General features: G+C 45.2%; 1 protein-coding gene across 1 annotated transcript in view; it reads left to right on the top strand.

The window, feature by feature from the left end:
• Positions 1 to 23,169, top strand: part of LOC146177569 (uncharacterized) — a 41,951-nt gene that overhangs the window by 1,658 nt on the left and 17,124 nt on the right. Inside the window, exons 2-6 of the mRNA XM_084581148.1 lie at positions 4,277 to 4,471; positions 8,657 to 8,892; positions 10,087 to 10,217; positions 11,125 to 11,233; positions 14,594 to 14,770. Coding sequence (XP_084437274.1) covers positions 4,360 to 4,471; positions 8,657 to 8,892; positions 10,087 to 10,217; positions 11,125 to 11,233; positions 14,594 to 14,770 — 765 coding nt within the window. The 5' untranslated portion in view covers positions 4,277 to 4,359. The remainder of the gene's footprint in view (positions 1 to 4,276; positions 4,472 to 8,656; positions 8,893 to 10,086; positions 10,218 to 11,124; positions 11,234 to 14,593; positions 14,771 to 23,169) is intronic.

The raw sequence follows: 23,169 nt of genomic DNA, 5'->3' as shown, positions 1-23,169 counted from the left end.
CAAGCATAAAGTATTGATTATTGGTGTGTACAAGGGGCTAACAGATCGCAAACAAAAACTAAATATTGCGTGGCGCGTAAACAATACACTAAAGCTACCTATCAATGCACACGGCACAAAATCATGATTCTTGAATGCAATTGACTGGGGAAGAATTCAAGGAAACTGATGTAGATACACGTTGCTTTCTGTAGCGCATTTCTTACAAAACTAGCAAAATATTACAGGCGATCAATGCCAATTACGGCGATAAATAACAAATATTGAACATTATTAGTCGAAATGAAGAGTAAATTTTGAGCTTTCCAGGCAACTCCAACCCACAGAGAGCGTGAAACCCTATACATCCCTTATAAAAATGCATGTTGGGTGTCTATAGAAATTCGGACCAGATGTGTCAACATACGCTATTGAAATTCGACATCTTTGAAGGTGTCGTATTGACCACGTGTTGAGCTCTTTCGGAATAGTGGCCCATGTGTTTCTTAAGAGCGCTTTTTGAATTCGCGCCACTGAAATTCTGTTGATTTCAGGATAAAATGCTTCAGAAACTCTCCAAGTGACGCTTTTTGATTTTCTGCTACCTTTTCACTCATGAACAAAAAAAAAATAGTACACGAGCATCGGTTCGCCAGGTGCAGACACGAGGTGATTTTCATTAATGCAAAAGTAGTACAGTACATCTCCAAGCTCCGATAAGTAAGATTTTGGAAAACCAGAGGTCCATACAGGAAGACTTATCTGATCTAAAAATTCCGTACGAAAAGATAAATACGAGCTGTCATTTCCCTGCCTGACCGAGTAATTAAAGTAGAAAAAACTGCCCCTCTCTTTAGCGACATTCATGAAACATTCACCCATATACATAAGCACTTAAATTCAGTTCCTCAGCCTCTTCACTACCAAAACCGAAAATTGGCCTGTTTGGAAGATCGTAGCAGACGCGCAAAATTACTTATTTAGGAGTATCTGAAATAGAAGTAGAAAGGGGAAAGGATCTAAAGAAAACCGTTTTTAATGACGTATTTTCCAAGCAGCTTTTGGTCTTTGCTTCATCAGTTCACCGTTTGTACAGACTTGCTAAATCAACCAATAACAAGAAGCCTATAAAATTTCGTTTCAAGATATTGATGAAAAGAACGGCGTGTTTTAAAAAATGGGTAAATTAAAAGGCATTGACATTTACATTCAGAACGACTACTCTCAGGAAACATTGCGGAAACGTTGGCCACGCTTTCATTCTGGACGCGCTGTAGAGGCCACCAGATTGTTATCCTGACTGTATGTACAAGTTGCAGGATCAAATGTACCTATTCATTTCGGAACTATGAAATCGTTATTTCTGAAGACTTTATTATTCTAAATAGGAATTGGTTTACTGCATCTTTTTAACCTTCTGAAAATACAAATATAATTCAAGAACTTATGATTTTCATGATCTTGAACAAGTTTGAACTAAGTCAACGCGAGTGCGAAAGATGTGCCGTTCCGTCCTAGACTTAGTAATTGTCAGCCAATTGTTTTCTGTGGACATTTCATCTGTATTGAAAGGAATATCAGATCACAGACTGGTACTTGTTTCTCTAATATTTCTTCTTGTGATAAACCACGCGAAAGTTTGCTTAAAGTTATAAAAGATTTTTCACGTGCACATGATGAACCAGTACTGGAATATTTAGACAATGCTTTTGACAGATTTGTGGGTGACGATGTTTCAGTTTTTGAGGAGACTTTCAAGGAGCACTGTAAATTGTGTCTACTGAACTTCATTCCAGACAAGGAAAAACGCGTAAATAAAAATAATCTGTGAATTTGTCGGTCATTATTCATCTGAAACGTAAAGATAAGTGCCTGAAGCGTTCGAAACGGGTGAACATAGACCTTTTAGCATCACTTGCAGCTTAACTTTCTTCAAATATTAGAATTATCAGCAATCGGTACTTCACAAAGCGTCTCCCGGAATGTATAAAAAGCAATCCTAGTAAGCTTTAGAATCATATCACAGAGTCCCATAAGCCTATCGAACAAATTGTCATGACTGGATGTGCTGTTAAGTGCCGAAAGGACATTCCCCACAGCTTTTAATAATTATTTCCAGTCTGTATTCTCAACTGATGACAATGAAAATATTGAAGGTTTTATTTGCAATTCCTTTGAACATTTAGACATTGTATCTGATGAAGGTGTCATCGAAACCCTACTCTGGATAGATACGAAATGTTCTGCCGGCCTAAATGGCATTCCTAATACATTTTTGCGGCGCTATGGTGAATCTGTTTCGTTGTTTTCTTTTGTCCAACATACTTCGTGCTTCCCTATATTCTTGCCCCTTGCCGCCTGAGAGGCTTATAGGGAAGGTTATTCCTCTTTATAGGAATGACAATCAACTCTGTGTAAACAACTACCGCCGGATCCTCTAATGTTATCCTGTTGTAAGCTTATCGAACATATTATGCCAATTATATACTTGTAATATTGAACAGTAATAATGCTCTAAACCCTGCTCAGCATGGCTTTAGGAAGGGATTTTGTTTCACTACCCAACTGATAATAGCCACTCGTAATTTAAGCAGAGCATTAGAAAAGTCAGGCCAAATTGATGTTTTATTTTTAGATTTCGCAAAAGCCTTTGACAACGTGCCGCATAGCAAGCTTTTTTTTTTAAGTTAAACCCATTGACGTACCATCTCTGCTCATTGCTTGGATTGCAGCTGATCTGCAACATTGAACGCAGTTTGTTGAGATTGGCAGTAGTTCTCCACCACATCTGGTGTCCCTCAGGGAAGTGTGCTTGGCCCCCTACGTTTTTATTTGATGTAAATTATTTAGTTTTCAATATTAATCAAGCTGTCAAGATTGCTCTAGTTGCCGATGACTGCATGATGTATGCTCCAATATCTTGCGTTTCTGACCAGGAACATTTAGATAATGCGCTGCTTAGTGTCCTTCCTAGGAGGGAGAATTGGGGCATGGAAATTAGTACTTAGAAGACTGTGATCTTGCGGATAAGAAGGAACAAAAACCGGTTTTCCTTCAATTACTGTATTAACGACATTTCAGTTCCAGAAGTGCCAAGGTATAGGCATTGGCATTGTACCAAACTTGCAACTGAAATACAATGCCATATAAACCCCGTTAAATCCTCAGCTTTGCGTAATCTTGGTTTTCTTTGCCTTAAACTTAGAGGCGCATCTAGCAGCTGCAAGCTATTAGCCTACAACAGGTTCATAAGGCCAAAACTTGAATATGCCGCTATTGGTTGGGACCGCCATTAAAAAAAGACATAAGGGAATTAGAAAAATGCAGAGGTGCGCAATGAGTTTTGTATTTAATAGGTACAGCAGAACGGATTCCCCATCTTCGTTAATGACAGCAAATGATGTCAATCCTCTCCACGTAATATATAAGATAGCCCGCCTATCCTTCCATCACCATTACTAATTCATGAAAAACTATAGGCATCTCTCTAGCCTCCTATGTGCAGTTTTCAGATACGCTTAGAACTTCTCGTCATCATATTCATACTTTAACACCATACTTCGCACCTACTAACGTTTAAATTTTCTTTTTTGTTTTCGACAACAATTGATGATTGGAATGTTCTGCATGTATAGGTGATATCGGCTGTTGATTTTGACCATGCAATTTGTGAGCGTTTTTAGATATTGTTATTTGTTTTATTAAGCATCTACTCTTGTAATGAGAGGATGCATTTTTCTGCCCTCCCTGCCTGAACACAAATGAGGGTCCCCAGTATAGTGCAAATAAAGTAAAATAAATAAATTTATGCGAAATAAGGTGAGAATGCCTCTTTCCTATTCTACAAAGGATGACTACCTCCGGGTAGCAAGTTGCACGAAATCCACCACGTAATAACTCCTGAAGCTTCCACATGCTTTTGAAACGAGAGCTCAGCATTTATGGAGCAGGTGGGCTGTATCATCAGTTCAGAACGCTGCATGCGCATCGCGGGCTGTGTGTTTAAGACTTATCTTCTAAAGAGTTATCTTACGTCGTGCCAGATGCTCCAGTATCATGAACATAGTGAACTAGCTTCGTTTCTACTTGTTTATGGTCGAAACGGTTATACTTTGTAATAAAACACGTGTGTGAGCAACCTGCGAGCAGCACTATTTTACACGATATGGGCGTTATCAGAAATACACACCACGTATAAAAAGCACCTATTTTGAGTACTGTTTTCAAATACGTCAGTTTAACACCAGTAAGGTTTGAGTCACCTAACTTGCCATACTTTTTTTGTGAACGCGCACAGGTGAAGTAAAGGGCTCCTTCGAAACAAAAGGTTCACTCCTGGAGCCGACCGACGTGCTACCCGAGCATCCAGTCGTGTGCATCATGAACAGTGAAGCCACCAAAGAGGTCTCCTACCCGCAGGACGGGCTCTGCGATGCCGTCATTTTCAGCAAAGTCTTCTACCACAGCGGCCAGTTGTCGGTCGGAAAAGCAGGTGACGATCAAACCGCGGTATGGTTGTGCCTCTCAGCTATCGCCCATAAGACTTCGGCGATCGAGAGCCTGCATGTGTGATACATTCCGGCGTTAGTTGTACGGAAAACCACTGCATCCTTACAAGATAGGGGTAAAGTTATTTCATCGACAATTTTATATGGATGAACTGACGTTGCTTAGGGGTACCATACATGCGCAACGTAGATTAAATTATGTGGAACATTTTTCTCCCACATGCATGACTGCGAAGGCTGTGCCAATGCTAGACACCTATATACCGAGTGTTAGCCACGCCACACATTCTTTTTTGGCTTATCGCACCCCAATAGAGAGCCTACGTACAGAATTAATGTCACGGCGCACGTAACGAAAAGTACGTCAATATAACATATGTCCATTCAAAGCTTAAGTTATAGCTTTCGAAAACCGATATTGGCTGAGTTATTAACGACGCGAAGGTACTCCGTTTCTGAGGGACTGTGTAACTGAGAACTCCGGAAGTTTTGAAAGCCTGGCGCTTAACGGAAACAAATTATGCGGATGAGGGAGGCCACTGTATAACTGCAGCCGGTGCCATTGATGTGCCAATACTATGCCAAGGTCGTTTCTTATCTATAAGCAACCTATAAGGCGAGCATAATGCTCAAATTTATCCCTGCGGTTACAAGTACGTGAAATAATATAAACTCATTTGGGTCAGTACGGTCGAGGAGCGGCCATGTATGAACTTCTCAAAGAAGAATGCTCTCCATACCCTCGCCTAAATACTCTTGTAAATTTCAAATAAACCACTTAGCAAATAGTGACACATATAAAACACGGTAGCAAATCCCTGTACATTCTTTTGTGCTCTGAGCACTTGCAGCAGAGCTGAAATTACGAACAAAATTATGAAAAAAAAATTCCCATAAAGAAAGATGTTAGGCAAGGAGACAGAATCTCACCAGTACTATTCACAGCTTGTTTAGAGGAAGCATTCAGAGACTCGGAATGGGAGCAGTTAGGGATAAGGGTAGATGGAAAATACCTCAGTAATCTGCGATTTGCTGATGACATTGCCTTGCTAAGCAACTCGGGGGATGGACTGAAATAATGATTGATGACCTAGACAGGAAAAGTAGAAAGGTAGACTTGAAAATCAATATGCAGAAGACTAAGGCAATGTTCAACAGCCTCGGGAAGGAACAGCAGTTTACATTAGGTAGCGAAGTACTGGAAGTAGTAGGCGAATATGTCTACTTAGGACAGGTAGTAACCGCAGATCCGGACGACGAAAAGGAAATAACAAGAAGAATACGATTGGGATGGAGCGCATTTGGCAAGCACTCGCAGATTATGACTAGCAGCTTACCGGTATCGCTCAAGAGGAAAGTATACAACAGTTCCACCTTGCCTGTACTCACCTATGGGGCTGAAACGTGGAGGCTAACCAAGAGAGTTCTACTTAGGTTGAGGACAACCCAGAGGGCTATGGAACGAAAAATGGTAGGGGTAACATTAAGAGATAGAAAGCGTGCAGAGTGGGTCAGAGAAATAACTCAAGTTACCGACATTCTAGTAGAAATTAAGAAGAAGAAATGGACATGGGCAGGACATGTAGTGCGAAGAAAGGATAACCGATGGTCGTTGAGGGTAACAAACTGGATTCCAAGGGAAGCAAAGCGTAGCAGGGGGCGGCAGAAAGTTAGGTGGGTGGATGAGATTAAGAAGTTTGCAGCGGTCAAGTGGATGCAGCTAGCACAGAACCGGGTTAAGTGGAGAAATATGGGAGAGGCCTTCGCCCTGCAGTGGGTATGATCAGGCTGATGATGATGATGATGATGATGAAATTACGATTCGGGTACCAGAATCGAAGGTGTCTGAAAACTCGATGAGATTACAGTTTTTCATCATTCGTGATAAGCAACTCAGCATTCTTTGAAAACCACTGACTGCTAATGCTGTCAGCCTCGTCTTAGGCGGCTTTTTAAATTTAGGAAGCTGTTGGCTCTCGCTTCGAATTACACAGCGATGTTTAAATTCTTCACTGAAAAGACAAGTCGATAACTTCGAAATATATAGTTATATCATACCGTTTCCGTATTCGCAGTAAGTTTTACCACACCCCGCCGGGGTGGCGCAGTGGTTACGGCGCGACTACAGTTCCCAAGGATGCGCGATCGAATCCCAGCCTCGGCGGCCGCTTTTCAATGGCAGTGAAAAGCAAGGGGCCCGTGTGCTGTGCGTTGTCAGTGCACGTTAAAGAGCCCCAGGTGGTCGATATTTCCGGAGTCCTCCACTACGTCGTCTCTCACAGCCTGAGTCGCTTTGGGACGTTAAACCCCACAAACCAACCATTAACTTTTACCCCGCTATCGGAGTGCGAAATTTACCGCTAGCGGTGCGAAAGGCCAGAAGCTGTTGTATTCTATATAGCTTACCGTAAGGAGAAAAATACTGGTGGGTCATGGCCTATTCTACGCCATTTATTTAAAATATAAATGAGAAAACATTGAACATATTTCTCGGCCATGAGATCCTGCATGCACATTATTATTCCTCACCTCCGATCGTCCGCGCTAGCTAACAGCTGCGTTTTGTTTTCTTAATATTTCCGTAAGCCTACCCTTCTGCGTATCCTACCTGTACTGTGAAAAGTAGAAACTGTTAGCATGGTGAAGGATGTAAACTTTAGGTGGTCGAAATTTCCGGAGCCGTCCACTAGGGCTCATCTCATAGCCTATGTCCATTTAGGACGTAACACCTCATACAACAACCCAAACCAAACCGAGAGACAGTCAAATCGTTTCAGCTATGATTTGGTAAACCCTTTTTTTCCAATTTAAAAACAAGAGTGACTGTTTGAGCAGCTTTATATTTTGTACGGACGAAAATTATGAAAATAGATGGTAATTTTCAAGTCGACATAACCATCAACAGCTGCATTTGTAGCTGTGCACGGCGTTATGTCGGCTTGAACACCTTAAAATTCACTAATTTATGAAGGACAAAAAAGCTAGTGAAGGTCACTTGTACTTTAAAATGCGAGCACGGCAGCTCAAAGGAAAGCGCACTAGCGCGCTTTCATTGAGCGCCCGTGGCATGAGAGAGAGAGAGTACGCGACAAAAAAGCGAATGCTGCAGTTTGGAGTGAAATACTGCGCAGAATCATGCCGCGACGGTATGTGAGTTTGGTCTGAAGTTGGCAATCCGGAACCATGTTGATGTCATGCTAATTCACTAAGTATGCAATGCAAATGAGATCCCCTAAAGGGATTGCTCCCCGGCTACGACCAGCCTAGCTCGGTAAATGGTACCTTGAACATGGTTACGATATGATATTCTGTGTGATATTGCGCGCAAAACCTAGCGCTACTTCCCTTTGAGCGTTCTAAGCATGCATATTTTTTGTCTGACATTCCGATAAGCACCCACTGATAGAAAGCCACTGTACTTATAGGTATATACTGTTTTGTCGAATATGTGAAGGCTCCGGGATAGCGCAATAAATCTAGCTATAATGAGACTCTCATAGCCTGAGTTGCTTTGGGACGTTAAACCCCACTAAACTAAACTAAACTAAACATAATGAGACATTTAAAATTTAGGAGTCTTACTCGCACAACTTACCTTTCTGAGCCTCTTTCTAAGAAGTGTTATTTGTTTCGGTTGTGAGGTGCTGGCCACTGTATGTTTGGTTGTTCCTGTATATTGTCCGCTCTGCTTGGTCCTCGGGCTACAGTATATTGTAAATAAGTATATTATAAATAACATTTTGTTCACGTGAGCATTGGCACAATTTTCACAATGACATCAATATATTTATGAAAGCTGTATTTCATAAAAAAATGTGAAAGGAGCTAATTTTTTTCGCGGTGCTTTTAGAAGATTATCGACATGCTGAGAAAATGCGGTTGATGCATTTACCGGTATAATAGGTTCATATTACTCCTTGGCGCTATAATGCACTTCCACAGTGCGACGAAACTCTGCAACTGCTGAGACAGAAACACGTTTTGGGGGTTCGCCCAACTTGAAGCCATCCCCAATTCCTCAAAACACAAAACATTCAAAGCTGAACGTCCACTATTTGTTTCTTGAAAGAAGAAATTCGAGCATGCCATGTTCAAAGCCATCATCAAAACTCAAATTGCCAACGCCTTCAGTTCATTTCTAACAACTCAGGATGTATGCACCGTTGCAGAGAACCACACGTACGTGGAGTTCCTGAATGCTGCTAGCCAATCCCGCCTGACAGCGTACATGGTGTCCACGGACCGGCATTTCAACCTGTACGAGTACGTCCCTGCAGCGCCCAGCCTGGACGCGCTGCGTACAAAGCACCACGTGCGTGGGTTCGGCTACCTGGGCATCCGGGTGCAGAGCACTCAGGGAGAGATGCTACGCCAGCACACGAAGCTGCTCCGCAGTCAGGTCGAGGTGAGGTCTTGCACAAGACGGGAAGCTCAGTGAGGTTTGCTTCAATTCACTAATCCACGAACAAGGGATAGCCGAAGTTTAGCCACGTCGAAAAACGCGCCATAGGGATGGCAACTGCGGACAAGGCGGAGCTAAAAATGCGGTTGTTTACATAAATATTTCTTCTTGCAAACTCAACTTTTTTTTTCAGAAATTCAAAATTTTCCAGCAGTCCAAGTTGTCTCTAATCTAACGCTAATCCTCGGAAAGCAGTCACAAAGTGCAAAGCTTGCGAGACAGGTAATTTGTATAGAAATCCAGGAGGATGGGAGATTTGAGTTCCACCTTTAACGGGATGATGCAACAGCATGGGTGGCTCGCTCCGCGGATACCCGTTCACCTATTTTCCATTTTTAACTAGCTTGTTCACTAATTCATTAATTTTTGTCGTTAGCTCACGAATATTTTTTTACTGTATACAGTCGTGAAGTTACGAGCCACATTATGTGAAAAACTTCCCAAAATAAATAAAAAGCCTCGTTCCAGCAAGCTGGGCGAATATACCTTCACTGGCTAAGGCTAGCATGTCTGACTCCGAATGCGATGTTCCGAGAAATTTCGGTTCTCCTCGCCGTACCGCCTGACATGAGATCTTGATGGCAGCTCATGCTTAATCGGCCATGCGAAATTGTCGTGTGACGAAGCACGGCACGACTAACCAGCGCCCGTTTGTGTCTGCAGCCAGCTATCTCCTCCCGTAGCCATTCCATATCATTTTCGCTCACATGGCGGACATCAGATTTTCTTGACAAAGCGGCATTTATCATTATGTCTTTACAACATGGATTTATGGCTACTCATTTTCAAACTGAGAGTTGCACTATAGCTTTCATGGCAGAGAGAAGAACAGCGACTGCTCAGCATCAGCTATAGAAAGCAGCGCGTGGATGTTCTGCTTCTAAAGACGGAGTAATTCGAGGGTACGTTGCATTTACGAACGCTATTCGGAAACAAAAACAGGAAAACTTAACCCAGGCATTTGATTTTGTATACGTTACCAGCCGTATGTGGATACATTTAACCATTATTGGTTATTTGCTCACTGCCCATTTAAACACAGTCATTTTAGACAAGCAGTAGGTACCTTGTGATACGGTTACTTGAAGCTAATTGCAACCAAAGTACTCTCTGTAATATTCACATATATCTACGCAGGATATGAACAGCATGCTGAAAGATATGGAAGTACAAGACAGCGCTCTCTTTCTGGGCATCACCTCCGAGGAACACACGTTTCACGATGAAATTGCTACGGCTGCTTTCAAGGCAGTCATCACCACTGTCGAGTAGGTCTCTTCTCATCTGAGCCCATTCTGAGAGTCATGACTGAATTGCTGTGAATAGCCATTCGCAAAATCTGCAGGATTGCCTTTCACATTGTTGCGAGTTATGTCTTCTTGCAGTTGTACATGAGAGATTGTATTTGCATTCGATCATGGTACCTAGCGTCACACCTATAATACAAACATCGGCTAGATTCAAGCTATTCAGGTATGATTTAATTCTACAAGTATGTTTGTTTTTTATTGATACTGTTATCCTCATTTTAGGGCCGATACAGGGAGGGTACACAGTACAATACATAACAGATTAATAAACGTTAAGTTGGACGCACTAGATAGAAAATATCAGTGGATCATTTCTAATTTTTGTACATCCATTTGATTAACAACATCAGCTGGCAAAGCTTTCTAAGATTTTATAACATCCGGAGAAAAAGGGTTGCGAAAAATACGTGTGTCATAAGGCTTGATTGCTCTAGTGTTATTCGTTCTGGCGCTCCGTTTTCCGGAGAGTGAATATATCTATCTTTTTCTATCTTTAAATGCCCTTGGAGTACCTGAAAAAAAAAAAAAAAAAAAAAAAAAAACTTTAGTCTGAATTTCAGCCTCAGAATTTCAAGTAACTCGATTTCACACGTGTTTAGTATTTCCGTCACTGAGGCAATTCTTCTGTATCTTGACAGAATAAAACGAGCGGCCATTCTTTGAATACGTTCCAGTTTACCTTTCAAAACTTTTTGGTAGGGGTTCCAAAAAACACAGGCGTACTCCAAGGATGGGCGTATAAACCTTTTATAGGCGATAAATTTCACTTCTTTTGTTGCATATTCTAATTTCTTTATCAGAAAGTAAAGCTTTTGTAAAGCTGTTACAAGTTGTACTTTGCAAACCGTCGCAAATTGCATTGCAGGGTGCACCTATTGATTATTGAGAACCACCAGCTGAAGCATGATTCATGCTTGGGAAGCCCCATCACCACCTGGGAAAATGCCTCTACCATCGCGTTCGACGAGGCGCAGGTAATAACTGTGCAGCAATATTGTGTTACCATACCTTCCCTAGTTGCTTTCGATCAACAAGCGATTGTGTAATATTGTCATGCGGCACGAAGAAAAGCACTTTATAGTTAAGCTTAGCCTTTTAGTGCCCTGCTCACGAGGAACTCCCGGCGCACTTTTTGTATGCCATATACTCATAACGTGTCAGGAATTGGCAGACAATGTTCGATGCTAAAAAGCAAATCGTGGATGGTTTTCTTGGTCAGTACACTGTCATGAACCTTTGAAATCTTTATTTTGTAGTTTTCAGCAGCCACTAGCAAGCGGCTTTATCACTGTGACTGTAGCGCATGAAGCGATCTTTAGTTTGTTCGCATTCGGTGCCGAAGAGTACGATTTTATTACTTTCCTCGTAACGTGAGATTCGCAGAGACAAACCTCGAATGATTGCAGGCAAGTACACATGCTCCTGCATTAGTCCATACTTTTCCTGCATACTTCAGCTTGCTTATCTCGATGCTATTGAGCATACTTTAAATCCTTCGTTCTACGACCGACGAGCCCTCTCTTTTATCGCCGCCGCCGAATTGCCTAGTTCTCCGGGCTCAAGTCAGCCCAAAAAGGAGTTATTTCAGTTATATCCCCGGATGTTCTATTATTACCAATGACGTGCACTATCCCTTGACAATGTTAGGCGTCAGTGTGAGGAAGCTGCGTTCATAGAAGTGCAAGTTATACAGCAACCAACAATACCACGCATATCATTTCAAGACATTTGCAGAAATTTGGAAAAGAAACAAGCGCAGTCAATGGATAAAAAAAAAAGCATTTTGAGGTTTTTGGGCATCCTAGTTGCGTGCTGGCGTTCCTTTTTGACTTTCCCGCCAGTAAAACACGGAGTTAACTCAGCAACAATCGCTAATTGTTTCTAACATGCGATAAGCCATATTGTCGGATTCCGAGCCACAATAAAATATTGCACATTGCAAGCCGCGGAATTTGACCAACCTGCAATGACTCTGGAAGTGAGAAACCGCATAGATAGAGTCTTCAGATTAGTAAGACATGAACGCTTCAGCGCAGGCGTCGCATATCACAGAGGTGCTTCTTTTTTTATTTCGCGTTAACTAAACATACAGCAGCCGCGGCCGGCATTGAGCTGGCGAGCATGGACAAAGTCAAATCTGGGGCCACAGCGGTCGATTAACCAAGTTCTAACATAGGTATTTCAATATGGGTACATTAGCTGCCAAACGTTGGCAATGACACATTTTTTATTATCTTAAGCATGGCTCGAAAGCCTCGGAAAACCTACATTTGTTCTAATGATCCCTGACATAACTCGATAGAACTGCGAGTCCTTACAGAAAGAGAAGGTATACTTCAAACTACTGGCCATCGAATGATATAGTGAGGCCGTAACGTACCGAACAAGCAAGTTTTGAAATACTGACTCTATAAAATACGCCAGTTATCGGCTTCTAAATTATTCGCCAATAATGGATCATTAATTACAACGCATCACACCTGAAAGACAACTGACCGAAACTCAAAGACAAGCGCTTGTTCGCATGTACCTAGCTGGCGCGCTGAAATAATTATTAATAGCAAACCAGCTAATCCAGTCTTTAGCATTTCTAAAAGATTAGAATTGTCTCTGTAGTGAAAAACAGTTTTACCGGTAACTCTATATATTGAACTGGGCGTCTCGCTTCTGCAACTGGCTTATCTGCTAACGACGATCCTCGATACTTTTTTGGCACAAGATGTTTCGGCTACGGGCTCTGATTTAGATGTGAAAGAAATTGGTGCGGTGAAAGTAGTCTCTACTTAAGCGTGGTGTACAAAATCTTTATAATGCTCAGTTCGTACGCCACATTGGTGTCACTCGATGAAGCTAATATAACAAAAGTTTAGCAGTAACCCTCAAAAAGGGTGCTTCGTTTGCCTCATATGTAAAAATCTTGCACAAACTAACTTTTATAAATGTGCAACGAGCAATTATTTCGCTTACAGTGATTTGGCAGGCTTAGAAATCTTGTAGTAAAGTGTATAATCCTTGTAGTAAGATATGTGGTTTATTCCCCGTACCATGCATCAACTGGCACAATTAGCTATGCTAGGTGGTGCTTAGTAAGCACCACTTAGTTCCAGGGAAATATCCGCTGCAGCTTCTGTGGGACACAAAGTAGGCTTACGGAAGCCATGAAAGCCGTCCACTGCCAACAGCACAACGGCACAACAGAGCATGAAGATGGTCAATACTTTGGCCGCGAATTGTTTCCGGCAGGCTTCAAATAACCTTATATAAAATTACTGATGGCTGGAAATATTTTGAGACCGCTCTAGAGATCGATACAAGGGGGTCGGCTGAAGTGCATTATGCTCGGTTGTCTTCCACAAGTTGAATAAACAATCTGGCATGTAGTGGACATCTACAGCCCATTTATAACGAAAACGATGTACAGCAACATATCAACCCCACAAGGAACATTGAAAATGCAATGAAAACAATGACCATTCTAGAAATTATGATCAGCATGCGCAACCTGGAAAATGTTACCCGTAGTTAATTGTTTTGCGCTTTCAGAAGGTGTTACAACGTTAACTTTTGTGTTGTGAACCGTATAGGTTGAAAACGCAGTTCTTGACAGTGTTGATTGCAGCTGTGAAAATATACACATCGCTGGTCTTTTCTGTTTTGCTGAAATGCGATGCGTTCCGCGCGGTTAGGCACGTGTTTAAAGCGGCTGGTTATAACTTTTGATAAGCCTAATAGCACTTAACGCTACTACTGCACTTGTATCTACAAGAAACGTTTGGAATGCTTAATCTAAATTATAGCTGCAGAAGTTTACAGACGCGCCACTTGTCTTCTTACTAACAGACCAATAAAAATTGCGATGAAGAACGTCGACTATTCGTGGGGATGAAAGTGAACGAAAAAAACGTTGTGCGCTAAGGCGTGCGCCAATGAAACTCTGCAGTTCTGTAATAGTATAATTCTATAATGCTGCAAGAAACAAATAGTTGCTGCCTTCCGAGCTTTACTCTTAACAGTTTAATTAAAAAAATGCGAATTCAAGGCGAAAAAGCACCCTAAATGACTTCCTCTGTTTAACACCTTCAATGTTCAAAATTTGAACAGTGCTTAAGTTGATGTAAAAAACTAAATTTAACCCTGACCTTGATAACTTGGGTGAAGATTTTTTTATAATTGCGAGCGCTTCTAAAGTACCATAGAATATTTTGGGGCTATATCTGTAAGTATTAAGAGCTTGGCAGTGGCTACACAGCTACAACTTTTCAAGAGGCAAAACATTGGTTCTCGTACTACGGCGCCAAGCCATATTTTCTTAACCATTCCACTTTTGCTCGCAGGCTACTGCGTCATGGATGACGGAGACCGGCATGCGGCCTGTTTCGACGCACACAGCGGTTGCGTTCTCCTCATACATACCCGCAATGCAGTTTCTCCGCAGCACCGAAACCACGGTGAAGTCAAAGAACGACACGAGACGCTGTTTTGTCTTCAGCCTTAGTCCGTACGACAAAATGGTGCGTGGTTCTCAATGGTTTCACTATACACGCGGAATTCCAATCGCTCTAACGGACAGCGCCATAGAGAATATGTTAAGAGTTTTATGGACGCTGCTTTGAGCTACACCAAAGCACCACGAAAAAGGATACTAACTAGGCACTATAACGTGTACAAGCCTTCAAACACCTACGTATCGTATAATATCGTGTATTCAATAGCGCTTCCGCCTGACCTTAATGGATTTCACCAACAATGAAAAATTGACACTGCAAGATTATTCATCGGCAAATGGTGAATAAATGCATGCTATAGAATATTTTTAATTGATTTAAAAGCCCAGCTTACACTATTGCTCGCGTTTTCGACCGTGCAATAATATTGCGGAGAGGCGAAAATTCGGCTGGTATTCACTAACCTAAATTTACGAGCTGCGTTCACTAGCTGGAATGGCGTTCACTATCCTAACAATAGCATCATGGCTCATACGCCATGATATAATGAACATAGATGGGAGGCAAAAGACTGGAGCCTCTGATGATGGCAGCAGAAGCCCTAATTCTAGCAGTCTCGCTACTTCCCACCATGAGGCCAAGGTAAGCAATGAATTTCAAACCATGACATTAAAAAATCAGCCTTGAAACAAGCCCACCGCCAGCAAACACAACACACGTGACAACACCCGCACACAACATGGAAGACAAATACAATAGAGGCAATGACTTCATATATATATATATATATATATATAAGCAGATCAATCAAGGGGAAATGAGGGTGATATATATATATATATATATATATATATATATATATATATATATATATATATATATATATATATATATATATATATATATATTGTAGTGAACTCTGCGAAAATATTATGAAGACGAAGATGAACCAGGCGAGGATATCACGATGACAAGGAGAAGAACGACGAAGTGCCGCTGCGCTGCTCGAGCTCGCTTGTGGAGGCCTAGACTGGCTGTGCTCTTGTGTGGTTCTCTGTGAAACTTGGAGAGGGCTATTACCCCTTTTAAAGGACAGTAAACACCCCCTTTCACTTGGTGGAGGTCAGGATTTCCTGCCGCCCTGGAGCTTCGCAGCCGCACACTACCGACAACAGCCATGACCGATGCTACCACTCCTAGTCCAACCGCCTCCTCGTCCCCCGTCTTCTGTGCTGGAGCTTTGCGCCAACGGGACCCTCCAATCTTCAGCGGAACCGGCGACCACGACGTGGAAGATTGGCTATCATCATATTGCCGCGAAACCTTCAAAACAGTATTTGTTGTTTTTTACAGCCGCCGGCATACAGGCTTATCACTCTGATTCTGGACCGCGTATCAGTTCCGTAATCTTTGTTTGTTACTGCTCGATGTCGCGAGTCACACCTTTATCAGTTTTGTTGTAGCGCAAGACGCACCGAGATCTGTCTCGAAGGTTCCGGCCACTCGCTTGTCTTTCCACAATGTCCCAGCCCGTGCTGGTAGCTGCTTGCGACGTTATCTAGATTGTTCTGTGCAGCCTTTAAATTGAGCGTTGCCGAGTGTGACGGCCATTCTTTGTTCGACGATCGACGAGCACGTTTGTTTCTATCGCCGCCGCCGAGTTGCTTAGTTCTTTTGCGGGCGCAAGTCAGCCCAAATAAAGAGTTTCTTTAGTGCAATCATCGACCCCCTTCATTTGTGTCGTCAACCTCGTCACCGCTACGTGACAATATGAGCGGGTCAGTACGCACAACAAATGGGACGACGGTCTCAAATTAAATAACGTGATATTCTACCTAACGGACGTTGCTAACCTGTGGTTCCGCAACCACGAGGCCGATATCTCCTCGTGGTCTGCTTTGAAGACCACTTTTTCCGATATCTTCGGCAGGCCTGCAGTGCGCAAGCTGCGCGCTGAGCAACGCTTGCGCCGCCGTGCACAGCTACCCGGCGAAAATTTTATGAGTTATATTGAAGATGTTGTAGACCTGTGCAAGCGCGTGGACGCTTCAATGACAGAACATGCCAAGATTGGTCATATTTTACAAGGAATCGACGATGACGCGTGCCAGATGCTTCTGGCCAGAAACCCAGCAACCGTAGTCGACGTCATCAGTGCATGCCAAAACTTTGAGGAATTACGCAAGCGCCGTCAAATCACTCGTTCTTCGCTTTCACACCAGGAGCCTCTTGCAGCTTTAACAGCTGACGCAGAACAGTCCCCCTTGCTGCAACAAATCAAGCAGTTCGTTCGAGAAGAAGTTGCCCGTCAACTGTCCCTCGTTCCCCATCGTACTGACGCTTCCTCTCCTTTGGCGCCAAAGTTGCAGCAAGTCATCCGCGACCAAGTCGCAGAAGCACTTCCCACGCTCCCGGAAGCTCCTGCCGTTGCTCCCTTGACATACGTCGGAGCACCACTACAATATAGCCAACCATCTGTCCCAGCCCCTTTGACCTACGCGGCAGTGGCTGCGCGGCCTCCGCCTGAGCCGTTACCACCCGTGCAGCCTGTCCTACGCCATGCACCGCTTCCTCAAACGGCTCCGCTTCATCCTGTGACTCCGCGCTATTACAACCCGTGGCGCACTTCTGACAATCGCCCAATTTGTTACTACTGTGGTTGCCCTGGACACGTGGCCCGTCGGTGCCGTCGCCGCATGGCTGCGCGTCCCGAGCCTGCGTCTTCGGAGTACTCCCCACAGCTGCTTCGTTCTGCACCGTCTTCGCCTGCATACGCCGCCGAACAGCGTTCGTACACGACCCAACGTTCTCTTTCTCCACGTCGCAGGTCACTGTCACCAATGCGCCGGCGACCACCCCCTGCTGATGAGGGAAACTAAGTTCCGCGGTTCATGAGGCGAGAACTGCGTGCTCTGCGAAAAGCTCAAGGCCTCATATTTTGCCCACGAACGTTATAGCAATCTCTATCGATGGTCTGTCTGTACATGCGCTGGTCGATACAGGTGCTGCAGTGTCTGTGATTGATGAGCGACTTTGCCGACGATTACGAAAAGTTACAACGCCATTTAACGGTTTGTCGCTCCGCACTGCCAGCGAAGAGAGGATTGCACCTTTAGCAGCATGTACAGCGCGTGTCGTCATTGAAGGTCTTTTGTACAGTGTAGAGTTCGTAGTTTTGTCGTCTTGTTCTCACGATGTGATCCTTGGATGGGACTTCTTGTCCAAAAATAACGCCGTGATCGATTGCGCCCGAGCTGAAGTGGAATTTTCTGCACTGTGCGACGTACTGCACGACGACAACCGTTCAGTGTGTCCTCAAACGCTTGCCATCGCTGAAGATGTCGACGTAGCTCCAGAAGCTTGTGCCCTTGTGCCTCTTTCGTGTCCTGCCGTGTCAGCCGTTAGTGTTCTATTTACGCCGTCTGCATCCTTCATCTACCGCAAGCACCTGCCGCTGCCGTCTGCTGTTCTCGATGTTCACGGTGGCTTCACGAAGCTACTCATCTACAATCCGTCTCCGCGCCCGATTACTTTACTACGTGGGGAATCTCCCGGTTCTATTGAACCAGCCCACCTTCTCTCTGACCTGGAGGCCTCCGAGACCAACCGTGGTAACTACATCGATGCTCTGCAGTCCGATCCGACGCCTGATTCGTTGCCAGAAGACTTCTTCCGAACCGCCATCGATGACGCCCTTCCTTCCACCTACCGGACGCAGCTTGTGGCCCTTTTACAGACGTTTCGCTCCGCGTTCGACGCCGCCCACACTCCTCTCGGCCGCACTTCCACAGTCGCGCATAACATTCAGACCGGCTCTAACACGCCTTTTCGACAGCACCCCTATCGTGTGTCAGCGGCAGAGCGTCGCGTGATCAATGAGCAAGTTGAGGACATGCTAAAACGTGGTGTGATCCGTCCATTTCAAAGCCCCTGGTCTTCACCAGTGGTGCTAGTAAAGAAGAAAGATGGCTCAGTTCGCTTTTGTGTTGACTACCGGCGCCTGAACAAAATTACCCACAAGGACAATTACCCCCTGCCGCGTATAGACGACGCTCTTGATTGCCTCCAAGGTGCCGAGTACTTTTCCTCTCTTGATTTACGTTCCGGTTACTGGCAAGTACCAATGGCCGCCTGTGACAGAGAGAAGACCGCATTTGTGACCCCGGATGGCCTCTATGAATTTAATGTAATGCCCTTCGGTTTGTGCAACGCGCCCGCCACATTCGAGAGGATGATGGATAACATCTTGCGGAAGTTCAAGTGGCACATCTGCCTCTGCTACCTGGACGACATTGTTGTCTTTTCCACCGACTTCGCCACGCACCTAGAGCGCTTGCGGCAAGTTTTGGTTTGTCTTACTGACGCCGGCCTACAACTAAATCTTAAGAAGTGTCACTTCGGTGCCCGGGAGTTGACCATTTTGGGGCACATCGTCTCTAAGGAAGGTGTTCGCCCTGATCCGGCCAAGCTGCGCGCAGTGGCGGAGTTTCCTAAGCCGGTCTCGCTCAAGCAACTTCGAAGCTTCATTGGTCTATGCTCCTATTTTCGGCGCTTCGTGCGGAATTTCGCTTCTATAATTGCACCCCTTACGAAGCTACTCGGGGGAAACAGTGACTTAACTGCGTGGTCGGTCGAGTGCGACGAAGCGTTCACCGCATTGCGCCGTCTTTTGACTTCGCCACCAATCCTTCGCCACTACGACCCCACAGCACCTACCGAGGTCCATACTGATGCGAGTGGCGTTGGCCTCGGAGCGGTATTGGCTCAACGGAAAAATGGCTTTCAAGAATACGTCGTCGCGTACGCGAGTCGCGTCCTCTCCAAAACTGAATGCAACTACTCAGTTACGGAGAAGGAGTGTTTGGGCATTGTGTGGGCACTAACCAAATTCCGACCCTACCTGTATGGTCGCCAGTTTAACGTCGTCACGGACCACCACGCGTTATGTTGGCTGTCCTCTCTTAAAGACCCGTCCGGCCGCCTCGCACGATGGGCTCTCCGCCTTCAGGAATTTTACATCCGCGTTATATATCGATCTGGCCGTAAACACATGGACGCCGACGCTCTGTCTCGTTCTCCCCTAACCATCGCACCTATTTGCTCCTCGGCGGCTGATCCCGTCCTCTCGTCTCTAACAATCGCTGATATGCCTGCAGAGCAGCGAAAAGACCCGTGGCTCGCATCTCTTATCGACATCGTGTCCGCTTCTCCAAACGCTGCGCCTTCTCGGACTTTACGCCGTCAAGCACCACACTTTGCCCTACGAGACGGTCTTCTCTACCGCCGCAATTATATGCCTGATGGTCGACGGTGGCTTCTCGTCATTCCCCGTCATTTACGACAAGAAATTTGCGCCTCTTTCCATGCCGACCCTCAGTGTGCCCATCCTGGTGTAGTGAAGACGTTTCAGAGAATTTCTCAACGCTACTATTGGCGTGGCATGTACGGTTATATTCGCAAATACGTCCGCTCCTGCATCGCCTGTCAGCGCCGCAAGTCACCAACACCTCGTGCTTCTGGCCCCTTACAACCACTTCCATGCCCGGCCCGCCCTTTTGACCGCGTTGGCGTTGACCTTTACGGGCCACTTCCCTGCACGGTCTCTGGGAACCGGTGGATTATCGTCGGCATCGACCACCTCACCCGGTATGCCGAGACCGCCGCTTTACCCGCCGCTACTGCCCGTGAAGTTGCCCTATTCTTACTACATCATTTTGTTCTTCGCCACGGCGCGCCGCGAGAGCTGCTGAGTGACCGAGGACGCGTCTTCCTTTCCAACATCGTTGAAGCTCTACTGGCCGAATGTCGCATCATACATCGGACCACAACAGCCTACCACCCTCAAACTAACGGGCTGACTGAGCGCTTCAATCGTACTCTTGGAGATATGCTCACAATGTACGTTGCCGCTGATCAGACCAACTGGGACGCTGTTCTTCCTTTCGTGACGTACGCATACAATACCGCCACGCAGTCAACCACTGGATTTAGCCCTTTCTTCCTGCTTTATGGGCATGAGGCATCGTCCACGATGGACACTATTTTACCATATCGTCCTGACTCCTCCGAGTGGACACTCCTTTTAGACGTTGCCAAACATGCGGAAGAATGCCGCCAGTTAGCCCGCAGTTTAACATCGGAATCGCAAGGCCGCCAAAAGTATCGTCACGACAAAGATCAGACGCCACACGTTTTCCCTACAGGATCCCTTGCTTGGCTCTGGGTTCCTGCCACCCCTCCGGGATTGTCATCAAAATTTCGAACCGAGTACCACGGCCCCACCGCATTGTTCGCCAAACCTCCCCTGTGAATTACATCGTGGAGCCATTCACTCCCTCTTCAGACATGCGTCATCGCGGCCGCGAAACTGTGCACGTGAGCCGCCTCAAAACATACTACGATCCGCTCCTCTTGCCCTCACCCTAAGTCGCCAGGATGGCTCCTCTTCGCTCCGGGGGAAATTGTAGTGAACTCTGCGAAAATATTATGAAGATGAAGATGAACCAGGCGAGGATATCACGATGACAAGGAGAAGAACGACGAAGTGCCGCTGCGCTGCTCGAGCTCGCTTGTGGAGGCCTAGACTGGCTGTGCTCTTGTGTGGTTCTCTGTGAAACTTGGAGAGAGCTATTACCCCTTTTAAAGGACAGTAAACACCCCCTTTCAATATATATATATATATATATATATACATATATATATATATATATATATATATATATATATATATATATATATATATATATATATATATATATATATATTGTGAGCCTTCCACGCATCTTCATTCATTTGAACATACCATAATCTTCTTTCTTTTGTACATACCATCGTCATCGTCCCGCGGCACCGGCTCCGGCGCGCGCCTGGGTTCGTGATCGGGTTAAAACGCTAGACAAGGCTTCGCTGTCCTTGCAGTCACGACCTCGCCGTCTCGACCTAGCCTTCTTTTACAATATATATATATATATATATATATATATATATATATACATTGTAAGGTAACGCGAAGGTCGGACTTGGGGGGATCAGGTTTTATTGGAGACCTGAAGCCTTGGTCGCACACTGCAGCCAACCACACTCCGCGATGACGATGGGTATCTACAAGAGGGAGCAGGATGAAGAGCGATGAAGCGCCACACAGTGCTCATACTATTTCGCACGGGCAGCTGAAGCGGCCAGCCTGGCCGCAATGAGTCCGCAGGATTGCGCCGAATAAAAAGTTTCATGCTTGAAACGCGGACAACTTCAGTGCCACGGTAACGACTGTCCGGAGGAGGGTAAACAGGAAAAACGCGATAGTTGACCGGGGAGGTTTTTGCAAGAACTGTGTAAGAACCAATGTAACGGTTCTGGAACTTGTCACAAAGGCCAGGAGTGCGTAATGGGGTCTAAAGTAACATCTAATCGCCGGGATGGAACGAAACTTGGCGATGGGTTGCATCATAGCGGCACTTGCAGTCTTCCTGGCTAGCTTCCGTGTTGACGCGAGCAACCCGGCGAGATTTGGCCACTCGGGAAAGGAATTGGTCAGGAAGAGAGGATGAGGAACTGGCATGTGTAGAAAGGAAAGAGGCATCAAGAAAGGTAGCGGGAGAATGGCCGTAAAGGAGGAAAAACTGGGTGTAACCTGTGGTCCGCCGTACAGCCGTAATGTAGACGAACGTAACGAAAGGAAGTATTGCGTCCCAGTTTCGGTGGTCCTGGTCGACGTACATAGACAACATGTCAGAAAGCGTGCGGTGGAACCACTCAGTCAACCCGTTGATGTGCGGGTGATAGCTGGAGGTCAATTTGTGATGTGTGGTTGAGACCTGAAGAACTTCGGCTACAATCGTCGACAGAAATGTCAGACCACGATCGCTGAGAAGCACTTGAGGGGCCCCATGGCGCAGTACGAGCGATTCCAAAAAGAAGGTCGCCACCTCATGTGCTGAGCCATTAGGCAGGGCAGAGGTCTCAGCGTAGCGGATTAGGTGGTCGACGGCGCTGACGATCCAGCAGTTACCTCGAGCGGATAATGGAAGTGGCCCGTATAAATATATGCCAACAACGGCGAAAGGAGTAGCAGGGCAACGTAGCTGCTGTAGTAGGCCAGCATAAGAAGAAGTCTGCCGTTTGCGGCGCTGGCATGGCAGACAAGAGGCGACGTATTTTGCCACGCTTGAGGCGAGGCCTGGCCAGAAGAAACGGTTTTTTAATGCGGTGGTAAGTTTTATGAAAGCCTAAGTGACCGGCTGTAGCACCATCGTGGAAAGCCGCCAGTATACGGGTGCGAAGCGCTCCCGGAATAACGGGGACCCAACGGGTGCCTTCAGAGCAATACATATAACGGGAGAGCACGCCGTTGTTAAGTTTGAACTTTTGGAGTTGCCTGCGCATCCTAGCGGTAGGAGGGTGAGAAGCAGCGGTGAGAAGGTTGATTAGGGAAACACAGTAGGGATCTGCTCGCTGGTGTGAAATAA

Source organism: Amblyomma maculatum, chromosome 10 (assembly GCF_055883805.1).
Source record: "Amblyomma maculatum isolate TAMU_Amacu chromosome 10, ASM5588380v1, whole genome shotgun sequence".
Lineage (NCBI taxonomy): Eukaryota > Metazoa > Arthropoda > Arachnida > Ixodida > Ixodidae > Amblyomma > Amblyomma maculatum.
The sequence above is the reverse complement of the archived record's forward strand: the minus strand, read 5'-3'. Positions and strand labels throughout refer to the sequence as shown.